Below are 24,335 nucleotides of genomic sequence, written 5' to 3' on the forward strand. Positions count from 1 at the left end.
CATCAGATAAATGCTCGGTGCAAAACTCTACAGCTTCTTCACTATATCTGCTCAGCAATGCAACCTTCTGGACGAGTACGGTTCTGAACATACCCTTTTAGCACTTTCATATACCTTTCAAACGGATACATCCATCTAAAATATACTGGGCCACATAGACGAACTTCACTGACAAGATGTACTGCTAGAAGAACCATGATATCAAAGAATGAAGGGGGAAAATACTTCTAAAGCAAATACAAAGTAACTACTACATCTTCTTCCAACTTATCTAGCTTAGAAACATCTACTGTCTTTGCACATATGGCATTGAAGAAGAAGCACAATCGAGTTATTACATACCCTGCAGGCTTCTCCAAAATAGAATGAATTGCCACAGGGAGCAATTGTTGCATCAAGGTATGACAATCATGAGACTTAAGTCCAAGAAGTCTTGACTCTTTTAAAGATACAAGATTTTTTTATATTTGAACAATAACCTTCAGGGACCTTCATACCATAGAAATAATTGCAAACCGCTCTCTTCTCTGCTCTTGACAAATTCCAATGCCTTGGAGGCAAGCGAGTATGTCTTTGTCCATACTCAAGGTTGCAAATTAGTTTTGACCCTCATGTTCAATAAATCTAACCAAGCAGTAATCCCATCTTTATTTTTTCCAGGGATCTCCAGCAATGTACCAATGATACTATTGCAAACATTCTTCTCAATATGCATAACATCTAGGACATGCCTCACATGAAGGTATTTCCAATACTCGAGATCAAAGAATTTTGATTTCTTCTTTCAACAAACTCTGTGCCCATCATTCTCACCAACACTTCCCCCATTTTTTGAGCCTCATATGTAATTAATATCTTCAACAATGTGCAACACTTCTTCTTCGTTTAATGGCTCGGGAGGCGTGCCATATTCAAGTTTCCCATTAAAAGCTGCGCGCTGCCTCCGATATGGATGATTGGATGGTAACCATTTTCTATGCCCAATGTAACAAATTTTGTGGCCATTTTTCAACCTGTGACTGGGTGTATCATCACCGCATATTGGACAAGCTTTATATTCTTTAACGACACAACCATATAAGTTTCCATAGGCAGGAAAATCATTAACTGTCCACAGCAATACACCTCTGAGTGTAAAATATTCTACTATATGTGCATCATACACTCCTCTAAGTAGACGTCTATATCATTTCCAGGCTGTTTAGGACCGAAAATGAATATGGGCAACATCATGAACTTTCGTTTCATGCATAGCCATGGTGGGAGATTATATGTAACTAAGATAACTGGCCAACAACTGTATCTGCTACTTAAAGAACTATGGGGATTGAATCCATCAGATGAGAGCCAATGTCAAGTTTCTCGGCTCTTTACCAAACTCGGGCCATTTATCGTCAACAAGTTTCCAAGACGAGGAATCCACTGGATGAGACATTTGACCGCCAACTAATTTTCTAGCAGTGTGCCAAGTCAAACTCTTTGTTGTCTTATGTGATTGAAATATCCTTTTAAACCTTGGAATTGGAGGAAAATACCACACCACCTTCGCTGGCACAACCTTTTTCAAGATTGAATATTTGCCTTCCTTCCACCTAGAGACACCACAAGTAGGATAATTAGTTGAATCTTCATAATCCTTCCTATACAAGATGCAGTCATTGGGACATGCGTGGATTTTCTCATAACTCATCCCTAAAGCAGACAATGTCTTTTTTGCCTCGTACATAGAGGAAGGTAGTGTATTTCCTTCTGGAAGCAAATCTCCTTGAAGTATCAATAATTCTGTAAAACAAACATCACTCATCCCGTGTTTTGCTTTCAAATTATATAACTTCACCAAAGCCGACAACATCGTGTACTTACTGCTACCAGGGTACAAGGGTTGATCTCCATCCCCAATCACATTGGCAAACTCATAAGGATCAAATCCAATATCACCTAAATCATTATCATCCATCCTTACTTCTTCAGAAACAAAACCGAACCTACTTTGCTCATCTTCTTCCACATTTCTACTAGCATTAGTAGTCCATTCCCAAGGTTCTCCGTGCTATGTCCAAATCTTATAGCTTTGGTCAATTCCATTAAAGTATAAGTGGTCCCTTATAATTCCAACTCCAAACAATCGAATATTTCCACATTTAACACATGGACAACGAATATGAGTTGTATTTACAAGATTTTCTACAGCAAAATTCAAAATTCCTTCCACACCTAAATCATATGCCTTAGATCTTCTATCCGCATGTATCCATGACTTATCCATCTCACACACTATAAAATCATAAATATAATAAAGTGAAAAGATCAGCAATGAAACAGTACTATATTGACAGAGAAGAGAAAAAACTGGGAAAAAAAAAAACAAAATTCCACAATAATCAAACGACGGTTTTTACAAAATAATCGTTGCGTAACATAGATTAAGACGACAACATGTTTATTTACTGTTGTCTTTAAGCAAACAACAAAATATTTGTATTCTTTTTGAAGAACAAGTCTGGGTTGTGGTCGCCTAACAACGACGGCGGTAGTAAATAAAAAGTCGACGTATAATAAAAATTTAGACGACAGTTGGTGGAAACTAACCATTGTCGTTGTATACAAAAAACCAAAGCCTAATTCTTCCATCCCCATTCCATTTCAAAGAACCCTTAATAGAATGCAAACATCAAAACATAAAAGAACCCATATATTGCTCCCAATCAAGAACCCATAGCTCCCAAAACATAAAAGAACCCATATTAAGATACCAAAGCTGAGAGAATATACAAACTAACAGAATATTTAGAGAGATCTAAGAGAATATTGAGAGAGTACTGAGAATATATTCAAACTAATAAGAGAATATTGAGAGAGAGCTGAGAGAATATACGTACATGGATATTGAGAGAGAGTTGAGAGAAAATATCAAATGCTTGAGAGAGCTCAAAGAATATACCCAATGCTTTGAGAGAGAGCGAAAACTTTAAGACAAATTTACGTTGAAGAGAAAGAAGGAAATACTTTAGGGTTAAATGGAAATTCTGAAAATTTTTTATCCTGGTCAAAAATTTCAAAGGACGGCATTTATTAAAGACGACGGTAAATACAACCCAGTGGTCATTTAATTTCAGATTTACAACGACGGTTGTGTTACATTTACGCTGTTGTAAAATGTTTTGATGTTGCTAATACAAAAACCGACGTCTAAAATATTAAATAATTACCTTTGGTATGTGTTTCCTGGGATTCAAACGCTTGTATTGACCAAAAAGAGCGAGAACAAACCGGTGTTGTTTCAATAAAACCTACACCCTAAACCATAAATTTTACAATAATTAAAAAATAAAATTCACAAGCATGAGAAAAATGAACCAAAAATTCCTATGGACTCCTTAAAACAATGCCTTCTATATTAGTAGGCTAAAATCTATATTAAAGAATTTTCAATTTTATGACCACCAATGAATCACATAATGACAGGACCCGACCCAAATTCTACTTTGGAATTCGAGCCGAACCCTGTGCGTGTCCGACATCTGGAAGGTGTCGAGCTTAAATGATTGAATTGCCCTTCCAACTAAAAATCCACTTTATTATTAGATTTACTTCTGCTGAAAATTCGGCAGAATTTCCCCAGTAATTTGCTCATTTCCCAAAAATTTCCACATGTGAAACAAGCATATATAAATAACCCATTTGCCAGGATGCATTAAATTTTATCCAAGAAAACAGCAGTATATCATTCTGGCCTCAAGCCTCAACCAATCAAAAACATCATTTTGCAAAATAAGTTCATTTCAACTTTCAGAAAATCCATAGTATATTAGCAATCTAAAGGACTCCAACTCGCGGCTGTACCTTATAGCATTAGGCTGCCTATCAAGCCACGCGTAGTTCTTTACTTGCAAAACCACTCTAGTTCTCATTTCCTGTTTCAAGCTTCCTAGCATTACTCACATGGCAATATCTATATTTAAATGAATGAATAAAAGCATTTATATGAAGTAATCATGCTTGCAAAACCATAACCATCAATTCCTCGTGACACCAATGGTGACACGTTCTGACCTGTAATCCTCGCTGGACTCAGGAGACATCTCGTCAACCTGGTCCGCAATCCTCGCTCCCACGGTTCGGATATCTCTAAGACTTGTGGGGCAAAATATGCTAGAAAAACTTAAGATATTTAATACTATATAAAATAATGCAAGATAAAGATAAATGAACATAATAAAATAAAATAAAATAAAATAAGTTCAAGATTTATAAGTTCCGAACACCCTTGTATAGAACTCATGTAAAGTTCATAAATAAATAAATATATATATATTTATATATATATATATACATCAATAACTTGATTAGAATCTATATATATTTCCATCTATCGCTTGTAAAACAAATGTGACGCTTAAGAAAATAATGATAACTATATAAAATCCTCAATTTAGTTTAAAAGCATCTCATATCTTAAATTCTCTCCACCTAGGCGTACCCCCATATCTGATCCTACAATTCCTTTAATACTGTCAATTCATATATGCTGTCAATTCCATATATCCGTCAATTCCAATAATAATCCGTCAATTCCATCTTCGCAGGTCTCGAAAACATAAAGTTAATCGAGCCGCATTCCTCGCAGGTCTCAGAGATAACATTTCAATCTGAGCCGTAATCCTCGCAAGTCCCGGAGACACCAAGTCCATTTGAGCCACATTCCTCGCAGGCCTCAGAGGACCATTTGTCACTGAGCCACAATCCTCGCACAACACAGTTCAGGCGTCCCCGAAACTCGTGGGGCATAATCATAAATAACAAACTGTTTCAAGGCAACTGGGGGGTACTCTCGCGGTGGGTTTGAAAACCATAACCCGTCATTTATATAAACTTTCAATAAATTGGTTCTCAACTAAAGTTAAAATACATATCCATATATATATATATATATATATATATACAAAATCTGATAAAAACCAAAAGCTATAATTCTTCCTTTTCAACCACTGACTATATAAGCGGGTGATAAATGAACAGATAATTAAATACTCATACTCTTCACATCTGAAAACAATAAATAAATAACTTCCAATAATTCATAACCTTCCAACACCAAAATAATATCCAATATCAACATAAAATGCTATAACGTAAACTCATAAACCAAACATAACAAAATACTTAACATAACAGTAAATTCTCAAGTATAAAATCGTTCCAATACTTCTCGAAGGATAAACTACCTCGGAAGACTCTCAGTCCACAAAGTGGTCAGTCTTCCCAACTAGGTCCACGGGACCGGCGTGGGGTCCACTACCACCTATCACATATCCAGTAGTCCCTAAAGGTCCCAATAAGCCTAGGACACATGTCCCAAGAGTTCAGTCTCTATTGAACGGTCAGATTGCTCACGATTACACGATCAGATGGTTACTATAAACCTAACCTATGATTGACGTTTCTGGAGTATTCGGGTCTCCATTTTACAATCCGTCAGATTCTAAACGATCTTGAGAATATCTAGATTAGCATATATGAAATTTCCCACGATCCAATGGTGCAAACATATTGAACCCAGAAGTCGCACAATATGCGAGATCCGATCGGGGCTCAAACGTGGTTCGAATTGAGATCCGCGAATACCCACATGCTCGTGAGGACCAGGGGATTATTCTAGGACTGAAAGTGGTCCCCACCTTGTTGCCCAAGCACGGCCACACGCGCTGACAAGACGTGGGTGGCTTGATCAATTTTCGGCGGCCGGAAAAACTTTAAACAGTCAGGCCAAACTCCTACCCTAGGTGTAACACCCTATTTGGAACCACTTTTGTTCTTGGACCTACCCCAAAAAATGGCCGGAAGTGGCCAGAATTGTGATCCCAAAACCAGCCAAACCCTAGCTCGAAACTTAACCTGCCAAACCTAGAAATTTCTCAAATCTTACCCAACCATAAGCTAAAGCACGGAAAATAGCTAGAAATCCATACCTTATTCGTCCAACTGGTGTTGCTGTTAACGGCCTAGGAGGGGTGAGGTAGGAAGAAGGCGTCGAGCGGTTCGTTTGGGACAGTGCCACCCCAAACGGTGGCGGATGCGACGGTGGTGGCCCAAAACCAAGCTAATGAATAATAATAGGGGAAGGGAGGTGCTGCTGAACGAGGGGAAGGAAAATAAATACAACCCGAGTATTGTCGCACCCGAGTCTTAGCGGCACTTTGTTGCTCTGATAACAAATTTTAAAATTCCCATTATGTCCTTTTCGTTTTAGACCTTTCCTCCTTCGTTACAACTCGGAATCGAGCGTCTGTATGTCTACGAACTCGTTTCGTCATGCTGTACGCCGTGCAATCGAAATTCACAAATTCCTTTCTGGTCAAAAAGTCAACTTTTAAACATAATAAAATATTCTAGGAGTATAATTGTCTTTTGCTAGAATAAATTAATAATTAAATATTAATTAAGGACCGGGTTGTTACACATAAACCTTAGGATTATGTTATGGAAAGTATAATAACTATTGTGCTTTGTCTCTAAATCTTTTTGACTTTTGTTAGCACTTCTAATTCTGAAATCTAAAATTAAAATTTCCAGGCATGTAGGGGGTAGATATTGTCTCAATAAGTGCATAGAATTTGTCCACATGACGTTGCCCTATAAAACATTAGACGTCGCAATGTAATCACCGCCGTGGTTAGGGAGTTACAACATCAACCTTTTTTGAATAACCGATGTGGGTATAATTTACACTGTCAATTATTATGTTGATGACGACGTTGTTTATAAATACAACGTCACATTTTAACATGCAACGGAGGTTGTATGTCTCTACAAATTTTTTCGTAGATTTCAGTTTTACAAATTAACCGACGTGTATATCAACATTAAATGACGTTTTTGAGAAAAGCCGTCGATGTTTTCTTTGCCGCTATAATAAGACAGCAGTTGATTATATATATGAGACGTGTAAATAAGAATGAGACGTCGGTTTTTGGGAATGAAGTTAAATTTTTTTAAATTTATTTTCATTTTATTTCATTCAACGACATAAATATTTTATACCAAAAAAAAAAACTAGAAACAAAAATATATTTCATTTGATTTTTTTGATGAATGTTCAATTAATTACCAAAAATATGTTTATATACATTATCAAAAAATAAAAATAAATGTAAACATTTTTAAAATAAATTATATCATTTATTTTTTTGTAATTGCTTGTTCACGAATTCTGCCTATTCCAGCCTAACTTCGTCAATATGTAACTCTTGAGTATACACAACTGGTTCCTTTTTCTTGTCAAACTGCAAATAAAGAACAAAAATCGACGTGTTACAAGTAATAAAACGACGGTTTTGAAAGTGTTAATGACAAAACTAAAAATCAGCATCAAAACTATTAACCGCCGTGGTAAATAAGTGAATACAACGGCTTTGTAAAAAAAATGACGTCGTATTTCATTTCAAACGTCGAAAAATAAGAATTGTCGTTGTGCTTCATTCTAACGACGGTGATGAAGAAAAACGACGTATAACCAAAGTTGTTTCTAAATGAATGTTGAACAGAAAAAATTAAAACGTCCTAAAATGAAAAACACAAACGACATGGTATTTCAATTAAGACAACGACTTCAAGAAAATACTGACATTGTAAATGATTTCAAGCGTTGGTTATAATATACCGTCGTTGTGTTTTTACTACAACGTCAGTATTTGAAAATACCGTCGTTATGTTTTCTCATGTCCTCGTCAACAGAGCGGTTTGGCAATGAATCCATGTAATAGACAGTCTCCTTAGGTCTCACAATTATTAACACCCAATGACCCCTACACAAAATGATCCATATATATTAAATATACTACAAAAAAAAAAATATTACAAGGGACCAAGTATAGAAGGGGACTAACCCTGGATTATAAGGCACCAAGTAAAATTGATCCCCATCTGTGTTTTTCAGGCATTCTGGGAGATGTTTTGGACAGTGAGATAATGTTCCAGATTGAGAGCTGACTTTTCCAGGGTCCACGTGGCCAACAAGGTTTACCATATTGGCCAACAGCTTCCCAAATCTGCTCCTTCAGGTCCTTAGGCAATTGAGTCCATTTCTTGTCTACAAGAGGGACTCTGGTGCGTGCCAAAACACCAATGTAACTCTGCATCTCAATAGCAGCCTTGCCATGTGGTCTGCCACTTTTATTGTACTCAACCACAAGCTTAATCTTCTGGATTTTCCTCTTCACTACACGAGTCGATTTCGTCACTTCATCAAATGTCGCAGAGCTTGGGTCTTTCTCGGAAGATGAAGTAAACCGCATCTTCTTTGCAGGATTGCTCGGAACATATTTGGATTCACCAATTTGTGCCTTTGAAACTGCAATGTCCTTTCCTTGACATTTTGACGCTTGAGCCTCCTTACTTTGAGATTTTGAAACCATGTTTAGAGATAAATACAAACTGCAAGAAAAACAATGACGGTTAGGTAAAATACAGATGTAAAATGAAAGTTCAAACGACGGCAAACAAACAGAACCATCGTGCTAATCTATAGAAACGTGGATGTGCTAATACACGTGGTCATTAACTTAAAACGACGGTAATTAAATAAATCCGTCGTCGTATTATAAGTTCATAAATAAAAAAAACCGCCAAGTTTTCTCTCTCCCACGTTCGTTTCAAATTAGGCAACGGTTTTCTCTTTCAAACGTCGTATTTATTAACACACCACGTCGGTTATTATGAACAGCCGTGCTATTGAAATAGCATGAATTTAATTACCGTCGTGGTGTGTCAACAAAAACATCAAATTCGAGAAAACTCGTCGTCCTCACATGACCTGTGAGTGGGTATAGTGCAGGAAAAAAAACGGAGTGAGAAAGTTTTCAAACCTTTGGCTTGCAAAGAAAGTTTTCTTCGGAATCAAATTTTGGAGACGAAGACGAGGAAGAACGTAAAAGTTGAGAAGGAAACTAAGAATCAAAATGCAGCTTTTCAGAAATGAGAGGGAAACCGAGAGAAAACTGAAAATTTTAGAGAGAACGTAAAAGTTTAGGTTAGGTGACCAAAAAGTTTATATAGTGTCCCAAAGAAAATACAACGATGGTAGTCATAAAAACAACCCTAGTATGTATTTACCATAACATTAAAATACCATCAAAAGACGTGGTTAGTAAAAAAGCCTTTTGACTTTTTGTATTCCGAAAACGATGTGGTTAGTTGGGCGCTACACGTCAAAAGTTTACTTTTGAAGAAGTGATATTACAAGTTACCACGTCATTTTTTTATATGGAACCAACGTTGTTTGTCTAAACCTCGTTGCCTTTAGTTTAATGACCGATGTTGTTTGTCTTAACTTCGTATGTTTAATACGCCTTCCATGTTTCAAGAACCAACGTCGATTCCTTTTGGTAAACGGCGTTAGGTTTAATATAACCGACGTGGATATGAAATTTTTTTTATAAATTGAGTTTTCTTCCATGAGTTCTTTCAGTTTCAGTTTTCAATTAGGGTTCCAACTTCTTCTTGCCCTTGGCTCTGTCTCACCTCTTAGGAAGCAATTGTTTGGATGTTGGTGATGTGTGTATGTTTGTGCCGTCGTCAAATTTTAGGAGGCAATTGTTTGGATGTTGATGTGTGTGTGCATTTGTGTATCTGAAAGACACAAACTCACACACATCATCAACTTCCAAAAAATTGTCTCTTTGAATGCAAATCTGAGGCTGCCGTCGTCAAATTTTAGGAGGCAATTGTTTGGATGTTGATGTGTTTGTGCGTTTGTGTTTCTGAAAGACAAACACACAAACATCATCAACTTCCAAAACATTGTCTCTCTAAATGCAAATTTGTGGCTCCCGTCGTGAAATTTTAGAGGCAAATTTTTGGATGTTGATGTGTATGTGCCTTTGTGTATCTCAAAGACACAAAGACACATACATCATCAACCTCTAAAATATTGTCTTTCTTTGGTTCGATTATGATGAGGAACAAAGTTCCATCTGGTAAGATTTCATAACTCTTGGGATCTCAGAAAAATCTGATTCTGTCGGCGGTTTTCTATATAAACCGTCGTGGCTATTCTCAATTATTGTCATTGAGTTGGTCTACCGTCGTAGGATACCAAAATTCAAGAAATAAATAGTAAAAAATAATATTATTAAGACGACAGTTTAGATATAAGGGTATACATATAAAGTGAATAAATACGACGTTAATTGAACAAACTAACGTGGTTGGAGTTAAAGATACCGTCGTAGTACGCTACAAGAAATAAGTTGATAAATTTATCTTTGCCATCGTTGTACATTTCTTTAATACGGCAGTATTTTGTAATATACCGTCATGGATTCTTTTGAAATTATACGGCATCAGATACGAAAACTTGGTCGTGTTTATTACGGAGTAAAAACGGCGGCTGTTTCTTTACACTGTCGTCGTTACTTTCTTCATCGGTGGATTCATACATTCTGCCATTGTTTGTTGGCTCAGAGTTTACTCTGAGGAAAACCTTTTTCAGAAGACGTCACTCTTTTAATTAGGTGTGTCGTTTTTTAAAAACAACAATTGGAATCTCCATTTTTAAGCTGTTTAAGTTAATCTTACAAGTCGGTTTTATAAAACTGTCGTCTTTTCAAACACAACGACGGTTTTCCGTTAAACCATCTTCTTTTTTTGTCGTCTTTTTCACTTTTTGTAGTAGTGTATTTTTCATCTTGGGACAACATTACTTTCAGTTGTAGAAAAATTACTTTGTAGTTATGAGAAGAAAAAAAACATGTAGTTGAGACTATTGTATATCAAACAACGTAATTATTTTGATGTAATGGAATGAAATTTGAGTTCAATTTACTTGTGAAACTTTGGGGATCTTGAATGTATTATTTTGCTATATTATACAAGAAAAGAATATAGTGGGGAATGGTAGTAATCGAGTTGAATTTAATTGAATTGAATGCTGGTCAGATTATATGTGAGACTTACATTGTCACAATTTTCATAAATATATGAGGAACAACTCCCCACAATTTTCATAAATATATGAACAAAAACTCCCCACTGACGCTTGTGAAATGTGGCCAGTACAGCTTGTCACCGATAGATACAATAAGTGACGAAAGATGCCTTGTGCAAAGGTACTATATGTGACGAAACATTCGTCACATATAGAACTAGTATGTGACGAATCTTAAATTCATCACATCAATCAATCTATGACGGGGTGTAGATGACTAACCTTGTGACGCTGAAAATGCGTCACATATTGTCAACTGTGACAAATTTACATGTTTAAGTGACGACTACTCGTCTTCACAGAAGGCCTGTTTTCTTGTAGTGATTTTATAGTAGGGCGTGGATAATCTCCATTCAGGGAGTTGGAACATTTAGAACCCATATATCTGTCATGTTGTAGGCATGCCACAGATTAATACATACATTTCAATTAATTGTCCTTTTGGGACTTTAAAGTTAAACCATATAATTTGCTACACATTAGGCGTGCACCATATTAATATTGACATATTAATGGATTGTCCTTCAGGAACTTCAATCCATATCATTTGCTACGGGGGTGCATTATATTGATCACTACTATGCCAATGTTTTGTTCTTATGGGACTTTAATCTATGTAGTTTATTATCAATGTATTCAACTTGCAATTTGTGAAATTTGCATTAATAATTCATGAATACATATCAGAATGATACAAGCCATTCTTTTGGCATGGTCATAATACAAGTCGTTCTTCTGGAACGATCTATAATACAAGTCATTCTTCTAGAATGGTCATTTGCATGGCGTTCTTCTGGAACGGCTTTATCTCCTCATTTGGTTACCTTTAAGGATGTCGTACAAATTAAAATAAGAGTACAAGCACGAAATAACACAAGTATTGCCTACATCCTTAGGTGAGAGGAACTTTACTCAAATATCATTCAAGCTCATATCAGCTCAGTAAATACAATGTAATGCTTAATGATCTAGTTATATCCTGCAAGAGAAAAAAAATCACAATTCTTCTATCGCTGTCAAAAAATATAACCCTCAGCGTTAGGTTCACTACATGGATTTGTTCTTTAGATATTCGTTCTAAAGAAACAAAATCCCTTATGTATAGGGAGTTGTAAAAAGAAATAAAAGATACAAAAAAATTGTGATATTGATTTCAAGGTAAGTAAGAAATCAGGGAAGGAAACTAGTGAGGTAACAGACAACAAACTCTCATTTCTCTTAGCCTAGAAGAACTTCAGGAGATTAGAGCACGTGGTCGTCCTTATAGTTCCCTAATCTAGCTAAAACGTGATCAGGGATAGTCTCACTTCCTGAATGGATGATCATAGATAGTCTCGCTTTTCAAGCACATCGAGTGGTCATTGATATGAAAAACAAGTGGATATTGCATTACTAGATATGGAGAAAACCGGATGTATTCTACAAAGAAGATTTCGTTAGTAACATATTTATACACAAATTAAAGGAATAGGTAGATCCGGTGAATTTCAAATTAACCACAGAAATTTGTGAGGTTCTCGAGATGCTTTTGAAAAAGTAACTTCGTCAAATCCACAAAGTAAGATCGGCTTTGATGAAAATAATCCTTGGAACCCCTAAAGTGAAAGACATTAAAAGAGGCCGCATAAAGTTTTGGAATCTAGAAAAAAAAAATTATGGGGATTCCAGAAAATATTGGGATCCTAGAAACGTCGCCACATTTCCGTCTATAGATATTGCCTCTACAAGGCCTGATCTACATTTCAACTCAACTTCCTTCCATTTTATGAAAATTCACCTTTTCTAAGACTTTCTTCTTTTAAAATGGTTTCCTTTTCTTCTTCCCCAAAGTATCTCGATTTAAATGTTGCTCCCAAAACAACTCATGATCATGATGTCAAAGTCTTGCGTCCATCCTTTGTATCCCAAAATCGTCATCTCACGATTGATGATTCTGTGATGATGAATGATACGACTGCTGTCATAGTAGCTAGGAATTTCCTTACTCATATGGATGAAATACTGTTAATAGGAAGGTCTAACAAAGAGGCTATTGATGACTCAATATGGCTTTTAGCATTCAAAGTGTTGCTTCTGTTTCTAACATGGCTGATCGTTTGCGTGCCAAGGCAAACAAGATTAAGAAGCTAAACCCTAAAAATTCGTCTCTTCTGAGAATGCTTCATGAGTCTCTATAAGAGGTTGAGAAACTTAAAGAGGAAAATAAGGCCTTGTTGAAAATGGTGAGTTCATACTCCATTGATAAGCAGACAAGGGTTGAAATGCTGCAGATTTCCATTGAAAAGATTCTGGGAGATCATGAGAGGCTCATGGCTAAGCTTAAGAGATGTCATCCTGTTCCTTTAGAGGCTTCCAGAATATAATAGAATTGTATAGCTTTTAAAAAGCTTGCTCCTTCCTTGCAAGTGAAAAGAATCTATCTGTTGTATGCTCCTTTCCTGTTATAATAATTGGGTAAATTCTTAAACTTGCACCTGTGGTTTTTACGTCTTTTCAAAATGACGGGTTGGAACCTTGTGTCTTATAGGTTCAAATAACCACATCAAATCTCTCAAATTACATATTTCAACGCATGTGAGTCCAGACCTTCTGGCCCAGGTTAAACACAACTTGAAAATTTATCTGCCTTTTTCAAATGGGCATGAAATATAAATTGAGTAAAAGCCATGATAATATTGCAATATAGTAGTGAAGAGCATTAACTACTATATACCAAAACTTCAGGTTTGGGATCTCTCGTATATTTAGATCCATGGGCTTCCGGCCCATATCATATAATATAACAAAATATGCGGGGAGCCTCAATTCGTCCTTTGAGGTTTATCCTGATATTTTCCGTTTTCATGGTGTATCCTTAACAACTGGAATTCACAATATATATTTCTTCCTTGAGGTGTCGATTGTTATGCGAAAGAAATATGTGGTGTACCACAATTTGCAATAATACCTCAAGGGTTGTCCATTTAATTGTTGGAACTTCAGGTTCTCAATATTGTTAGATTTTGAACTTTAGGCCAAAATCACATATTCTCATGGTATGGACATTTTCATAATTTCTGACATCTCATTTAATTGTTCATCCATGAGTTTAAGGAACTGCAAGTTGCTTTTTGTATATAGCGACAGTTTATTCAAAATGGTTAATATTTATGCATTTGTCACTATTCATGTATACAGTAACTATTCATCATCAAGGTACCCCATGTCCTTATTTACATATCAAGAATCAAGAATCTTCAAGCCCGATCACTTTTTTACAAATATAGTATCGAAGAGATTGCCAGCTCTCATATCATTATCATCATCAAGGATCTTTAGGTCCTGATGTAGTTGTATGATGAGAATCAAGGAACTTCTAGTCCTAATCTCTGTATGTTGTAAAACTCATTATATCACACAATTAATTCGTAAAATAAATTATTGGTGTAGACGATAATCCCACACCACACTTTAAATAAAGATAAAGGCAGTTATGTGGACGATAAACTCGCGCCACACTTTTAAATAAATATTGCCATATGTGACAGGACCCGACCCAAATTCCACTTTGGAATCTGAGCCGAACCACTGCGTGGTCGACACCTAGCGGGCGCTGAGCACAAATGACCTGGTTGCCCCTTTGGTTAAACCTTAACTTCATTTTAGCCTTGACTTCTACCAAAAATTCGGCAGAGTCTCCCCTGTAATTTGTTCATTCCCCAAAACTTACACCTGTCAAAACAAGCATATATACACAATCCAACTTCCAGCATGCATATATATACAATCAACAGTAAAGTTCGAGCCCAAGGGCAATATCAGAGCATCTATACAGATTAATTTACAAGAAGAAGAAACATTTGTAGGGTCAAGAACCCTACACCCAGCTGAAGAGATGCAGGAAGCGGAAACTGCCCTGTGGTGGCTTTCAGATGCACGTCTATGGCTTGGGGGCGCAAAACATTAAAAAGGTGAGTGGACCCAAAAACAAAGTTTAGAAAATACATAAGAACGTACTAACCCCACTGTAAAAACAATTTTACAAAGCTAATTCATTCTTTTTATCATACACATACTGAAATCAATGCACTCATATATTTATAAATATATGCCAATCATACTCATGGTCATCTTTAAACTCTTAAAAGCACTAAAATCAGTTTACAACTACCACCTAGGTGTACCCCTTTATTTCCGTCAATTCCTAATATCTGTCAATTCCTCGATAACCATCAATTCCTGATATCCGTCAATTCCCCTGGCAGGTCTCGGTGACACAAAGTCAACCCGAGCCACAAACTAGTAGGATCTGGGGACCGTAATCAACCCGATTCGCATTCCGGCTCATCATGAGTCCGGGTACCATAGAATTTGTGGGGCAACTGTCAAGCATGCTGACTAAACCAAAGGCAACTGATAAAATCCGAAGGCAACCTGGATGTCCGTGGACATCATCATATCCGAAGGCAACATATGTATATCTGGGTACCTGTGGTGGCTTAAGAGAATATATAAAGTTTCTGAAAGATCTGATGAATACTGAATTCTATTAAATCTAGAACTCTGCTGCCATTTATCTGATATTTAATTAAAATTTCATGTTCCTCTACCCTTAAAGGGTATCTCACTCGACAACATATAAATTAAAATATTTAAAAGCTAATATCAATATATAAATCACTAATATGTGAATAAAATTTATTCGATATTAAATAATGTAACTGAATTGCATAAATTCATTTATGAAAACAAAGAGTCCACTCACTGCTAGTCTGAGCTCGCTAGACCTATTGAAGGTCCCTCCTGCGAGTCAACTGGTGCCGGGTGCCTTGGCTCGACGATCAATTCCACCTCTAAAGCCCTCGAACGAAGCTTTCTGTCTCTTGAAAACTGAGTGTGGCGGCCGAAATCCGCCAGAAAATACCCCGAAATTTACTTTGGCTTGGATTTTGGCTTAATTTTCCTTAGATTTGGGGCTGCAATTTGGTATAGATGTGTAGAGGAGAGAGAGACGAAGAGAAGGGATCCAAAATCATGGCCGTAGGCGGCCGGATGTGGCCGGAATCTTCGTTGGAAGCCACGGAGGTCGTGGCTGGCCTGAACACAGGAGAGAGAGAGGTCTGATTCTGCGTGAGAGGAGAGAGAGAGATTTGGCTTTTAAAAACTGACTTTGCAAAAATTACGATTCTACCACTAGACTTCCTTTGATCGTAACTTCTTCGTTACAACTCCGATTCAAGTCCACTCCGTGTCTACGGACTCATTTCGTCGCGCACTACGCAACGGTGTAAGTGGAATGGTCAAATTCTTTCTCGGTCAAAAAGTCAACTTTTCCTTTACTAAAATATTCTAAGGGCAAAAGTGTCCTTTCCTCTTAATAATTTAATGGTTAAATATTAATTAAGGTTTGGGTTATTACAATATGGGTAACAAACCTACACCATACAGTAAATAAAATGAATGCTAAAGGCAGTTGTGTGGACGATAAACCCACACACACTTTTAAATAAATACTATCGTATGGGTAATAAACATGTACCATACAATAAATAAAGTAAATGCGAGGATAAAACCACCACCTAATATATATGAAGTATATAACATATTATATATTGTGGACAATTTAACTATGCCACTATTCAAGATATAATAAGATGGGTTTTAAAATCACACCATCATTTTTATTACGATAATATGTGTTACAAAGCGATGACAATGAAAATTATACCATCATAAAATAACAGGATGGGGTATAAAACCACACCATTCCAAATTACAGTACGAAAACATAAATAAAACAAACATGGATGAAACAACATACAAACATGGATGAAACAACATAAAAATTGTGAAAATATATAAAATAAAGTTTGCATGTCATCGTAGTAGTAAAGTGAGAGGAGATATATGACAGACAAAGAAATAACCACATAGTGTTGAGCTGGAAAAATATAGAAGTAAAGAGAAGAGACTATTATGCTGATAAATTGTTATAATAATTAAATAATCATAGTATGAAACACTGACAAAATTTTCTCCCAGATAAAACTCACTAACGCTCAGATTTCACACTCTCTCTTCTTTCCTCCCACTCTTCCTTTCTCTTCCTTTCTTTCCTCTCTTCTCCTTTGGTGTATTTTTCTAAGCAATGGAAAGCCTATTTATCAGTAAATTGGATTGCTTCCAACATCATCATTAAGCTCCTCCACTTTCTTTACAACAAAGACTTGCAGCAAATAAATAATTTTCAAACCTAATTTCCCCCAAATCAAATCTAAAGATTAATATATTGAAAAAGATACGAGAAATTACCATGAAGGAACCTAATTTCCCCCAAAATCAACTCTAAAGATTAATATATTAAAAAAGATATGGGAAATTACCATGAAGGAATGTATAAGTTTCTAAACTTCGAATTCGATTGTCATGCATACCTCATTGTTAACTTAAAGAAATCTATTTCTTGTGTTTAATGTATGATACGGAACAAAGATTTAATGGTATGATTCTCTGCTTTTGCCTTTTTGCTATTTTAATCGTCACTTGGCTCCCTTTTTATGCCATTCTAATTTTATTTTATTTTTTTTATTTTTTATTTTTTGGTCAAGAGAAACTTTCATTCAAAACGAAGGAAAGACAAAGGAGGGAAGAAACATACATAAAACCAAAGACAGGAAGAAGAACAAAGGCTAGAGACCAAACGCACAACAGCTATAGAATAACAAAGGCTAGAGACCAGAAACTATGACGCCTCAAAGGGAGCCCGTCCGTCTCGACAGATGCACTAGCACCGCGGGGGGCAAGGAAGTCTGTGAGCTTGCAACACAAAAACCAGAGAGGATGGGGGGCTGGAAGCCCAAACTTCATCACACATCCTCCTCCTAGCTCATGAGCTGCAGATCCGTTGCTCGGTTTGCCCTTCGAGGGACCCAGTGCCAAGAACAAGAATTAAAGTTGCGACATTGTCACCCAATAGCTGAGAGGATAGGATAAATCATCCACCAACCTTTCAAAATATTTCCTTTAACTGATTGAACGAGTTTCTTTGAGTTAGATTCAAAGACCACGTTTGGAAACCCCATTTCAGTCAGCTTGACCCCCTTCAAAGCAGCATGGGCTTCCACCTCAATTGCTGAAGATGCAAGTCTAGTATCGTAGCAACCATGTAATAACCCAAACCTAAAATTAGTATTTAATTATTAATTTATTGGAAGAAAAGACTAAAATGCCCTTAGAATTTTTATTAGGTCAAAGGTTGACTTTTTGACCAAGAAGGAAATTAGGGATTTCAATTATACCGTTGCGTAGAGCGTGACGAAACGAGTCCTTAGACACGTAGTGGACTCGAATCGGATTTATAACGAAGAAAATAAGGTCAAAATACACTCAAGGGAAAAAAGGTAATTTTGGAAAATGAGATTTTTTAAAACCCTCAGTTTCTCTCTCTCTCTTTCTCTCCGCACCCCACCCCGATACTTTCTCCAGCCGGTGGCTTCTCCAAGCCACCGCCGCCACACCCCACCTCCGCCTTGGGACCGGATCGAAAGGAACCGGAAGCTTTCCTCTTCCCTTCCCGCCAAGCCTAGTCGAAACCACCGGAATCCGCCGGATTTGCGAAACCCGATCGGTTTCGGGAGAAACTTTCAGGCGCTCGTTCTCCGTCATCCGGCCACCATTTCCGATGAGTGAGGTATTGGTTTCTCACCTATTTCTTGAGCTCTAGCTGCCTGTTGGATAGGAATTGGTTGATTTCACGTGTAGGAGAACGATTTCGAAACCTAGGTTTTGACAGATTTTCGAGCTTCTATTTCGGCTATTTCCGGCCACTTTTTGGGGTAGGTCCAAGAACAAAAGTGGCTCCAAATGGGGTGTTATACCTAGGATAGGAGTCTTGAGCCTAGATGTTGAGCTTTTCCGGCGATGCGTTATCGCTTTAGGCACCACGCGCGCCAGGCGTGTGGCGGCGCGTGGGCAGCAGGTGGGGACCACAGTCAGTCCTAGAATGATCTCCTAGTCCTCGCGAGCGTGTAGGATTTCGCCGAACTTAATTGGGATATTGTTTGAACCTCGAACGGATCTCGCCTATTATGCGATTTCCGGGTTCGGTAAGTTTGAACCGTTGGATCGTCGTCATTTTCCAGTATGTTAATCTAGGTATTTCCAGGATCGTATAGGATTTGACGGATCATAAAACGGAGTCCCGGATACTCCAGAAATGTCAGCCCTAGAATATGTTCTACGGATAAGTAAACCAGTTACAATTAAACAACCAGTTATAGGTCAGGAACAGAGGAAAGAACTACGTGTGGCTTGATCCTCGTAAAGGGTACGAGGCGACCTGTGCAGCCACAAATCGAGTCCTCGCTTGTGTTATCGCTGTGACATTTTGGTCATTTTGACCTCATACACAGTGTCGCTTGAAAGTTTTCACCGGATTCCAAAGTGGGAATTGGATCAGTCGTTTCAAACCACCCATAAAATTGCCAACAGAATTTCTCACTACAACTCCCAGACCCGCTTGCTAAGTACTACTAACCCAAGATGCATCAATATTTATTTTGTAAATAGAAGTGGGCGGGGGGGACCATCTAACCACCCTATTGCCATCATCAGTATCCTCCACTAAAACCACATCCCCAGGAGGACACCGCACAAGATTGAAGTCATTGATCAAATTTTGGGCAACCAGCAAAGTACGGCGAGGGCACACACTAATATCTTCAAAAACTGCAGAGCAACGGCTCTTCCAGATACTCCAGCAAGTGTAAACAATTTGGGAAATTAGCCACTTCCGATCATATCCCCAATCTTGTGAAAACTTCAAAATTTGCATCAGCCATTCACTCATAGAAGTGATACTCTGCCTGTTTATCCTGTAGTTCAAAGGGCCCCCAAACCATACAGCTTGGACCCAATTACAGAGGAGGAAAAGATGCCCTACAGACTTCGGGAACTCCCCACAAATAGGGCATAATGGGGGGGTGCCAAGGTGTCTCCTGAATAAAGCGTCCCTTGTTGGCAGGCAACCCCTAAGCATTCTCCACCAAAAATTCATTAACTTTGGAACCATTTGAGAGCCCCAAATCAACTTCCATAGAGCCTTATCTAAAACTCTTGGGCTGGAGGGCTTGATCGAAGTATCAAGGTGACCCATGTGTATCATGTTATAACCACATTTGACAGTGTAACTACCCATCTGGTTTAGAGGCCAGATAGGCCTGTCCTTTTCCCAACCATCACCCAAAGGCATGGCTCTGATAATTTTTGCATCATTTGACAAAAAGATGCCACCAATAGCTTCCAAGTTCCATTCACGAGAATGACAGTCAATAATAGTCTCAACCTTTGCCTCCAAAACCACATGGCTGTGATGGCTTGATTGCAGACCATGCTCAGAGCACCCGGGGGTCCACTTATCAGTTCAAAGATTAACACGGCTACCATCAAGAACCTGCCACCTAGCACCCCTCATGATTATAGCTCTTCCTACTAGCAAGCTAGAGCAAGCCCAAGATGACTTAGCCCCCTTAACGGCCTAGAGAAAGTCGCCATTCAGGAATATTTACTTTTTAGCAGTTGAGACCAAAAAGCTTGAGGCTCCATCACCATCCTCCACCCTTGTTTTGCCAAGAAGGCAACATTAAAATCCTTCAGGTTGCAGAAGCCCATTCCCCCTTCATTCTTAGGCATGCCAAGATCCTTCCAACTGATCCAATGAATTTAATTTGATTGTTGAGACTGTCATCACCAGAAATTTGCCAAAATACTATCAATCTCCTGACAGAAACCATTCAGGAAGAGGAAAACAGACATAGGGTAAGAATGGACAGCCTGGGCAATAGACTTAATCGAACCTCCTGCCACTTGAGAGAGTAAGCCATGCTTCCACCCCTGGATTTTCCCCAAGATTTTATCCTTTACGAAAGCTAGCGCCATCTTTTTCGATCTTCCCCATAAAGTTGGGAGCCCAAGATACTTGCCCGGATCCTCAGAGATGGTGACATTAAGAATAGCCCTCAACCTATTCTTCACCTCCAAAGGCTTGTTTGGGCTGAAGAACATATTTGATTTCTCAAAGTTAACAAGCTGACCCGAGGCCGTGCAATAAGAGTCCAAGATTCTCACAATCACTCGACAATTATCCTTTGTTGCTTTGAGAAACATAAGTGAGTCATCTGCAAAAAAGAGATGTGAGAGAGTCGGGTCACCTCTACCAAATTTCATTCCCTGGATGAAACCACAGACAATGGCTTGATTGATCATGGAAGAGAGCACATCACTAACGATAATAAACAAGTATAGAGATAAAGGATCCCTTTGTCTGAGCCCTTTAGTCGGAGTGAAATAGCTTCCCGTTTTCCCATTGACAATCACAGCAAACTCAACAGAAGATAAGCATCTCATGACCCATCCTACACATTTACTAGCAAAGCCCATCTTTAACAGCACCACTTGAACAATATCCCACTCAATCCGATCGTAAGCCTTACTCATGTCCAGCTTGAGCCCCATCTCAAAGATTTTTGTTTTCCTCCTAATAATCTTTAATGAGTGGAAAGCTTCATGAGCCACCAAGACATTATCTTGGATCTGTCTGCCTGGAATGAAAGCACATTGTTGAGACAAGATGAATTTATCCAGGAGGGGCTGTAGTCGATTTGCTAAAATCTTTGAAATAATCTTATAGGAATAGTTACATAGGGAGATAGGGCGGAACTCCATGACCCATTCCGGGTGGGGAACCTTAGGAATTAAGGCAATCTCGGTCTGTTTAACGTTTCCATAGACATGGTGTTGAAGAAGAAGCGGTTGACCAACCTGCACACATCATTTCCCACAATGCTCCAATATTTTTGGTAAAAAATTCCAGAGAAACCATCAGGTCCTGGAGATTTCAAGGCCCTCATTTGGACTCATTAGAGATCGGGGCCAAAAGAGTAGCATTGATGTCATCCGAAAAAACAGCAGGAACGAAAGCTAGAATGTCCCCCCAATCTCTTGGCCCTCGGACATGAACAAGTTTTTAAAATAATCTTCGATTATACTAAGCACATAATGTTCATCCATTTCCCAATCTCCAGAATGATTCTTTATTCTTTCAAGTCGATTCCTTCGCCTTTTTTTATTGTGCAATTATGGAAAAAGGCAGTATTTGCATCACCATGTTTCAGCCACTGAGGTTTCTCCCTCTGCTTCCAGTATAGCTCTTCGCTCCTCCAAACCTGGTTAAGACTCGTCTCCACTTCCTTGATCTTCTTGGTATTTTCCGCCCAGTCTTGTTGGAGGCTGTCTAACTCAGAGAGGAGAGTAGTGGCCATTTTCCGGTTGTTTTGAAATTTCCCATCACTCCGCTGTTTCAATTCATTTCTACAAGCTCCTAACTTTGTGTCCCATGAGAAGTGAGGGGCAGCAGGATTACAAGGCCCCCAAATCCTATCAACTACCTCTCTGCATTCAGGATCAGATGTCCAGAACGCCTCAAATTTGAACGACTTGAATCCCTTCCTAACATTGGTCTCAGTCAGAATTAGAACAAGACAATGATCAAAGCCCACAGCTGGTAAATGGATGGCGTGGGAGTTTGGCCAAGTTTCCTGCCAAGACACATTTATCAGCCCATGGTCAAGTCTTTCCTGCACAACCACTCTGTCAGCCCTAGTCCCGCTCCAAGTGAAAGACGAACCCTGAAACCCCAGGTCCAACAACTCATTTTTATCTAAAAATTCATGTAGATATCTTCTCCTGTTTTTGTCTAACCTCCTTCCACCTCTCTTTTCAAAATCCCAGAGCATATCATTGAAGTCCCCAATGCAAAGTCAGGGAGAAGCCACAGACCCCAAGACTGAATCTAACCAACCCCAACATGCCTCCTTCTCCTCCCGGTATGGAGAGACCCATAAACCCACAAAGCTCTAAATCTTACACCCGAGGGCACAATCACCCAAGAGTCAATCAGATTTTTTGAGCAAATATTTACCTCCACTTTAACCCTATTATCCCACCACAAACAGCCATTCTAATATTCATGTCTTGAAAATTAGGGTCATTGTTAGAATTATAGTTAACTTGACGGATTTAACTGTACACAACGGTTTTGATTCTACAGTCAAATCACTACCTACCGATAAATTACCAACATTAACCAAGTAGTGAATGTGTATGTCATGCCCCGAATTTTCAACAACAACAAATCTATAAGTTTAAACAGAACAACCAAAAATCTGGAACGTGAAGCTCGGAACCTTCAACAATGGTACCTAGATTTTTTTTTTTCTTTCTTGGTACCACATCACTGTTCCGAACCACAATATCAACATTGACTCAACTCTTCTGAGTCAAATATTACATTACACACTTACATAATAAAATGAACAATCATCATATTACATAATCTGCTCCTCAGAGTTTAATTTACACAGCGGAAGTCTAACACTCACCAACACTCTCACACCACACTTTGCACTCTGTGGAACCACCAACAAGCCTCCAACTCCTTATCTTAATTCTTCTGCTCACGGTCTCTACGACCTACAGGATTTTTCCTTACACCATTGAATAGTACACCGGGTTCACCACAAAACAACCCGGTAAGCTTTCTAAAGCTTGTATGAGTAAACCACATCTAGAGTATAATATGTCAATTTACACATAAGTATACAACCACATGCACTTTCATTATCATGCCACAATCCTTGTATAACCAAGGTAATCATAATCATCAATATCATCACAATCACAATTCTTTTATTTTAATTAAAGAACTGTTTCAATCACCACCTGTGACCACACCAAAACTCTTTTATTTCAAAGTAGTTTTCACACGTCCAAAACTCACCAAATGACTCCTCCCACTATATTATTATGTTCCCCAAGTTTTGGGCTAAATCCGATATCGATTGGTCTAAGAAATTGTACAATTCAGGTTCATACGAAGTTCTTTCTGTAATGGAGTGGTTGGTGTATTGCATAGTTTTAGGAAATTGATTTCACTCAAAACTCACCAAATGGCTACTCCCACCATATTATTATGTTTCCCAAGTTTTGGGTTGAATCCGACATCGCTCGGTCCAAGAAATTGGACAATTCAAATTCATACAAAGTTCCTACAAATAACCCCACGAGTGATAGCTAATTCATAGAAGTAAAACCCACCTTACTTTGGAGCACGTTGTATATTCAGGAGCTGACTATGGTACACCTCTCATCTTGACTTTTGTTTGTTTGCACTAGATTTGTTTCTCACTAGTTCTACATGTTACTCAAATTGATTATGCAGCATGCAGCCTTATTCTTTTTCTTTTGGTGTCAAATCATGATGACGATAATGTTGATTTGTTGTCGTAGATGTTTTAGGTTAGCAGATGCCGAGGTG

General features: G+C 38.1%; 1 protein-coding gene across 1 annotated transcript; it reads right to left on the reverse strand.

The window, feature by feature from the left end:
* Positions 1-19,484: 19,484 nt before the first annotated feature.
* On the reverse strand, positions 19,485-22,755 carry LOC148920533 (uncharacterized). The gene is made up of 5 exons (XM_089044662.1): positions 22,186-22,755; positions 21,661-21,781; positions 20,712-21,561; positions 20,570-20,669; positions 19,485-20,375 (listed from the first exon to the last, which is right to left on the reverse strand). Exons 1-5 carry the CDS (start codon positions 22,753-22,755, stop codon positions 19,485-19,487), a joined length of 2,532 nt encoding a protein of 843 aa, XP_088900788.1.
* Positions 22,756-24,335: the final 1,580 nt, after the last annotated feature.

This window comes from Prunus mume, linkage group LG2, assembly GCF_029339155.1.
Source record: "Prunus mume cultivar Tortuosa linkage group LG2, ASM2933915v1, whole genome shotgun sequence".
NCBI classification, from domain to species: Eukaryota; Viridiplantae; Streptophyta; class Magnoliopsida; order Rosales; family Rosaceae; genus Prunus; species Prunus mume.

Coding starts and splice junctions, on each gene's coding strand:
- LOC148920533 (XM_089044662.1), bottom strand. CDS start 22,755: ATGCTCTGGGATTTTGAAAAGAGAGGTGGAAGGAGGTTAGACAAAAAC. Junction 21,562..21,660: donor GTTCCGCCCTATCTCCCTAT/GTAACTATTCCT, acceptor CTTTCATTCCAG/GCAGACAGATCCAAGATAAT. Junction 20,670..20,711: donor AGTATTTTGGCAAATTTCTG/GTGATGACAGTC, acceptor TCATTGGATCAG/TTGGAAGGATCTTGGCATGC.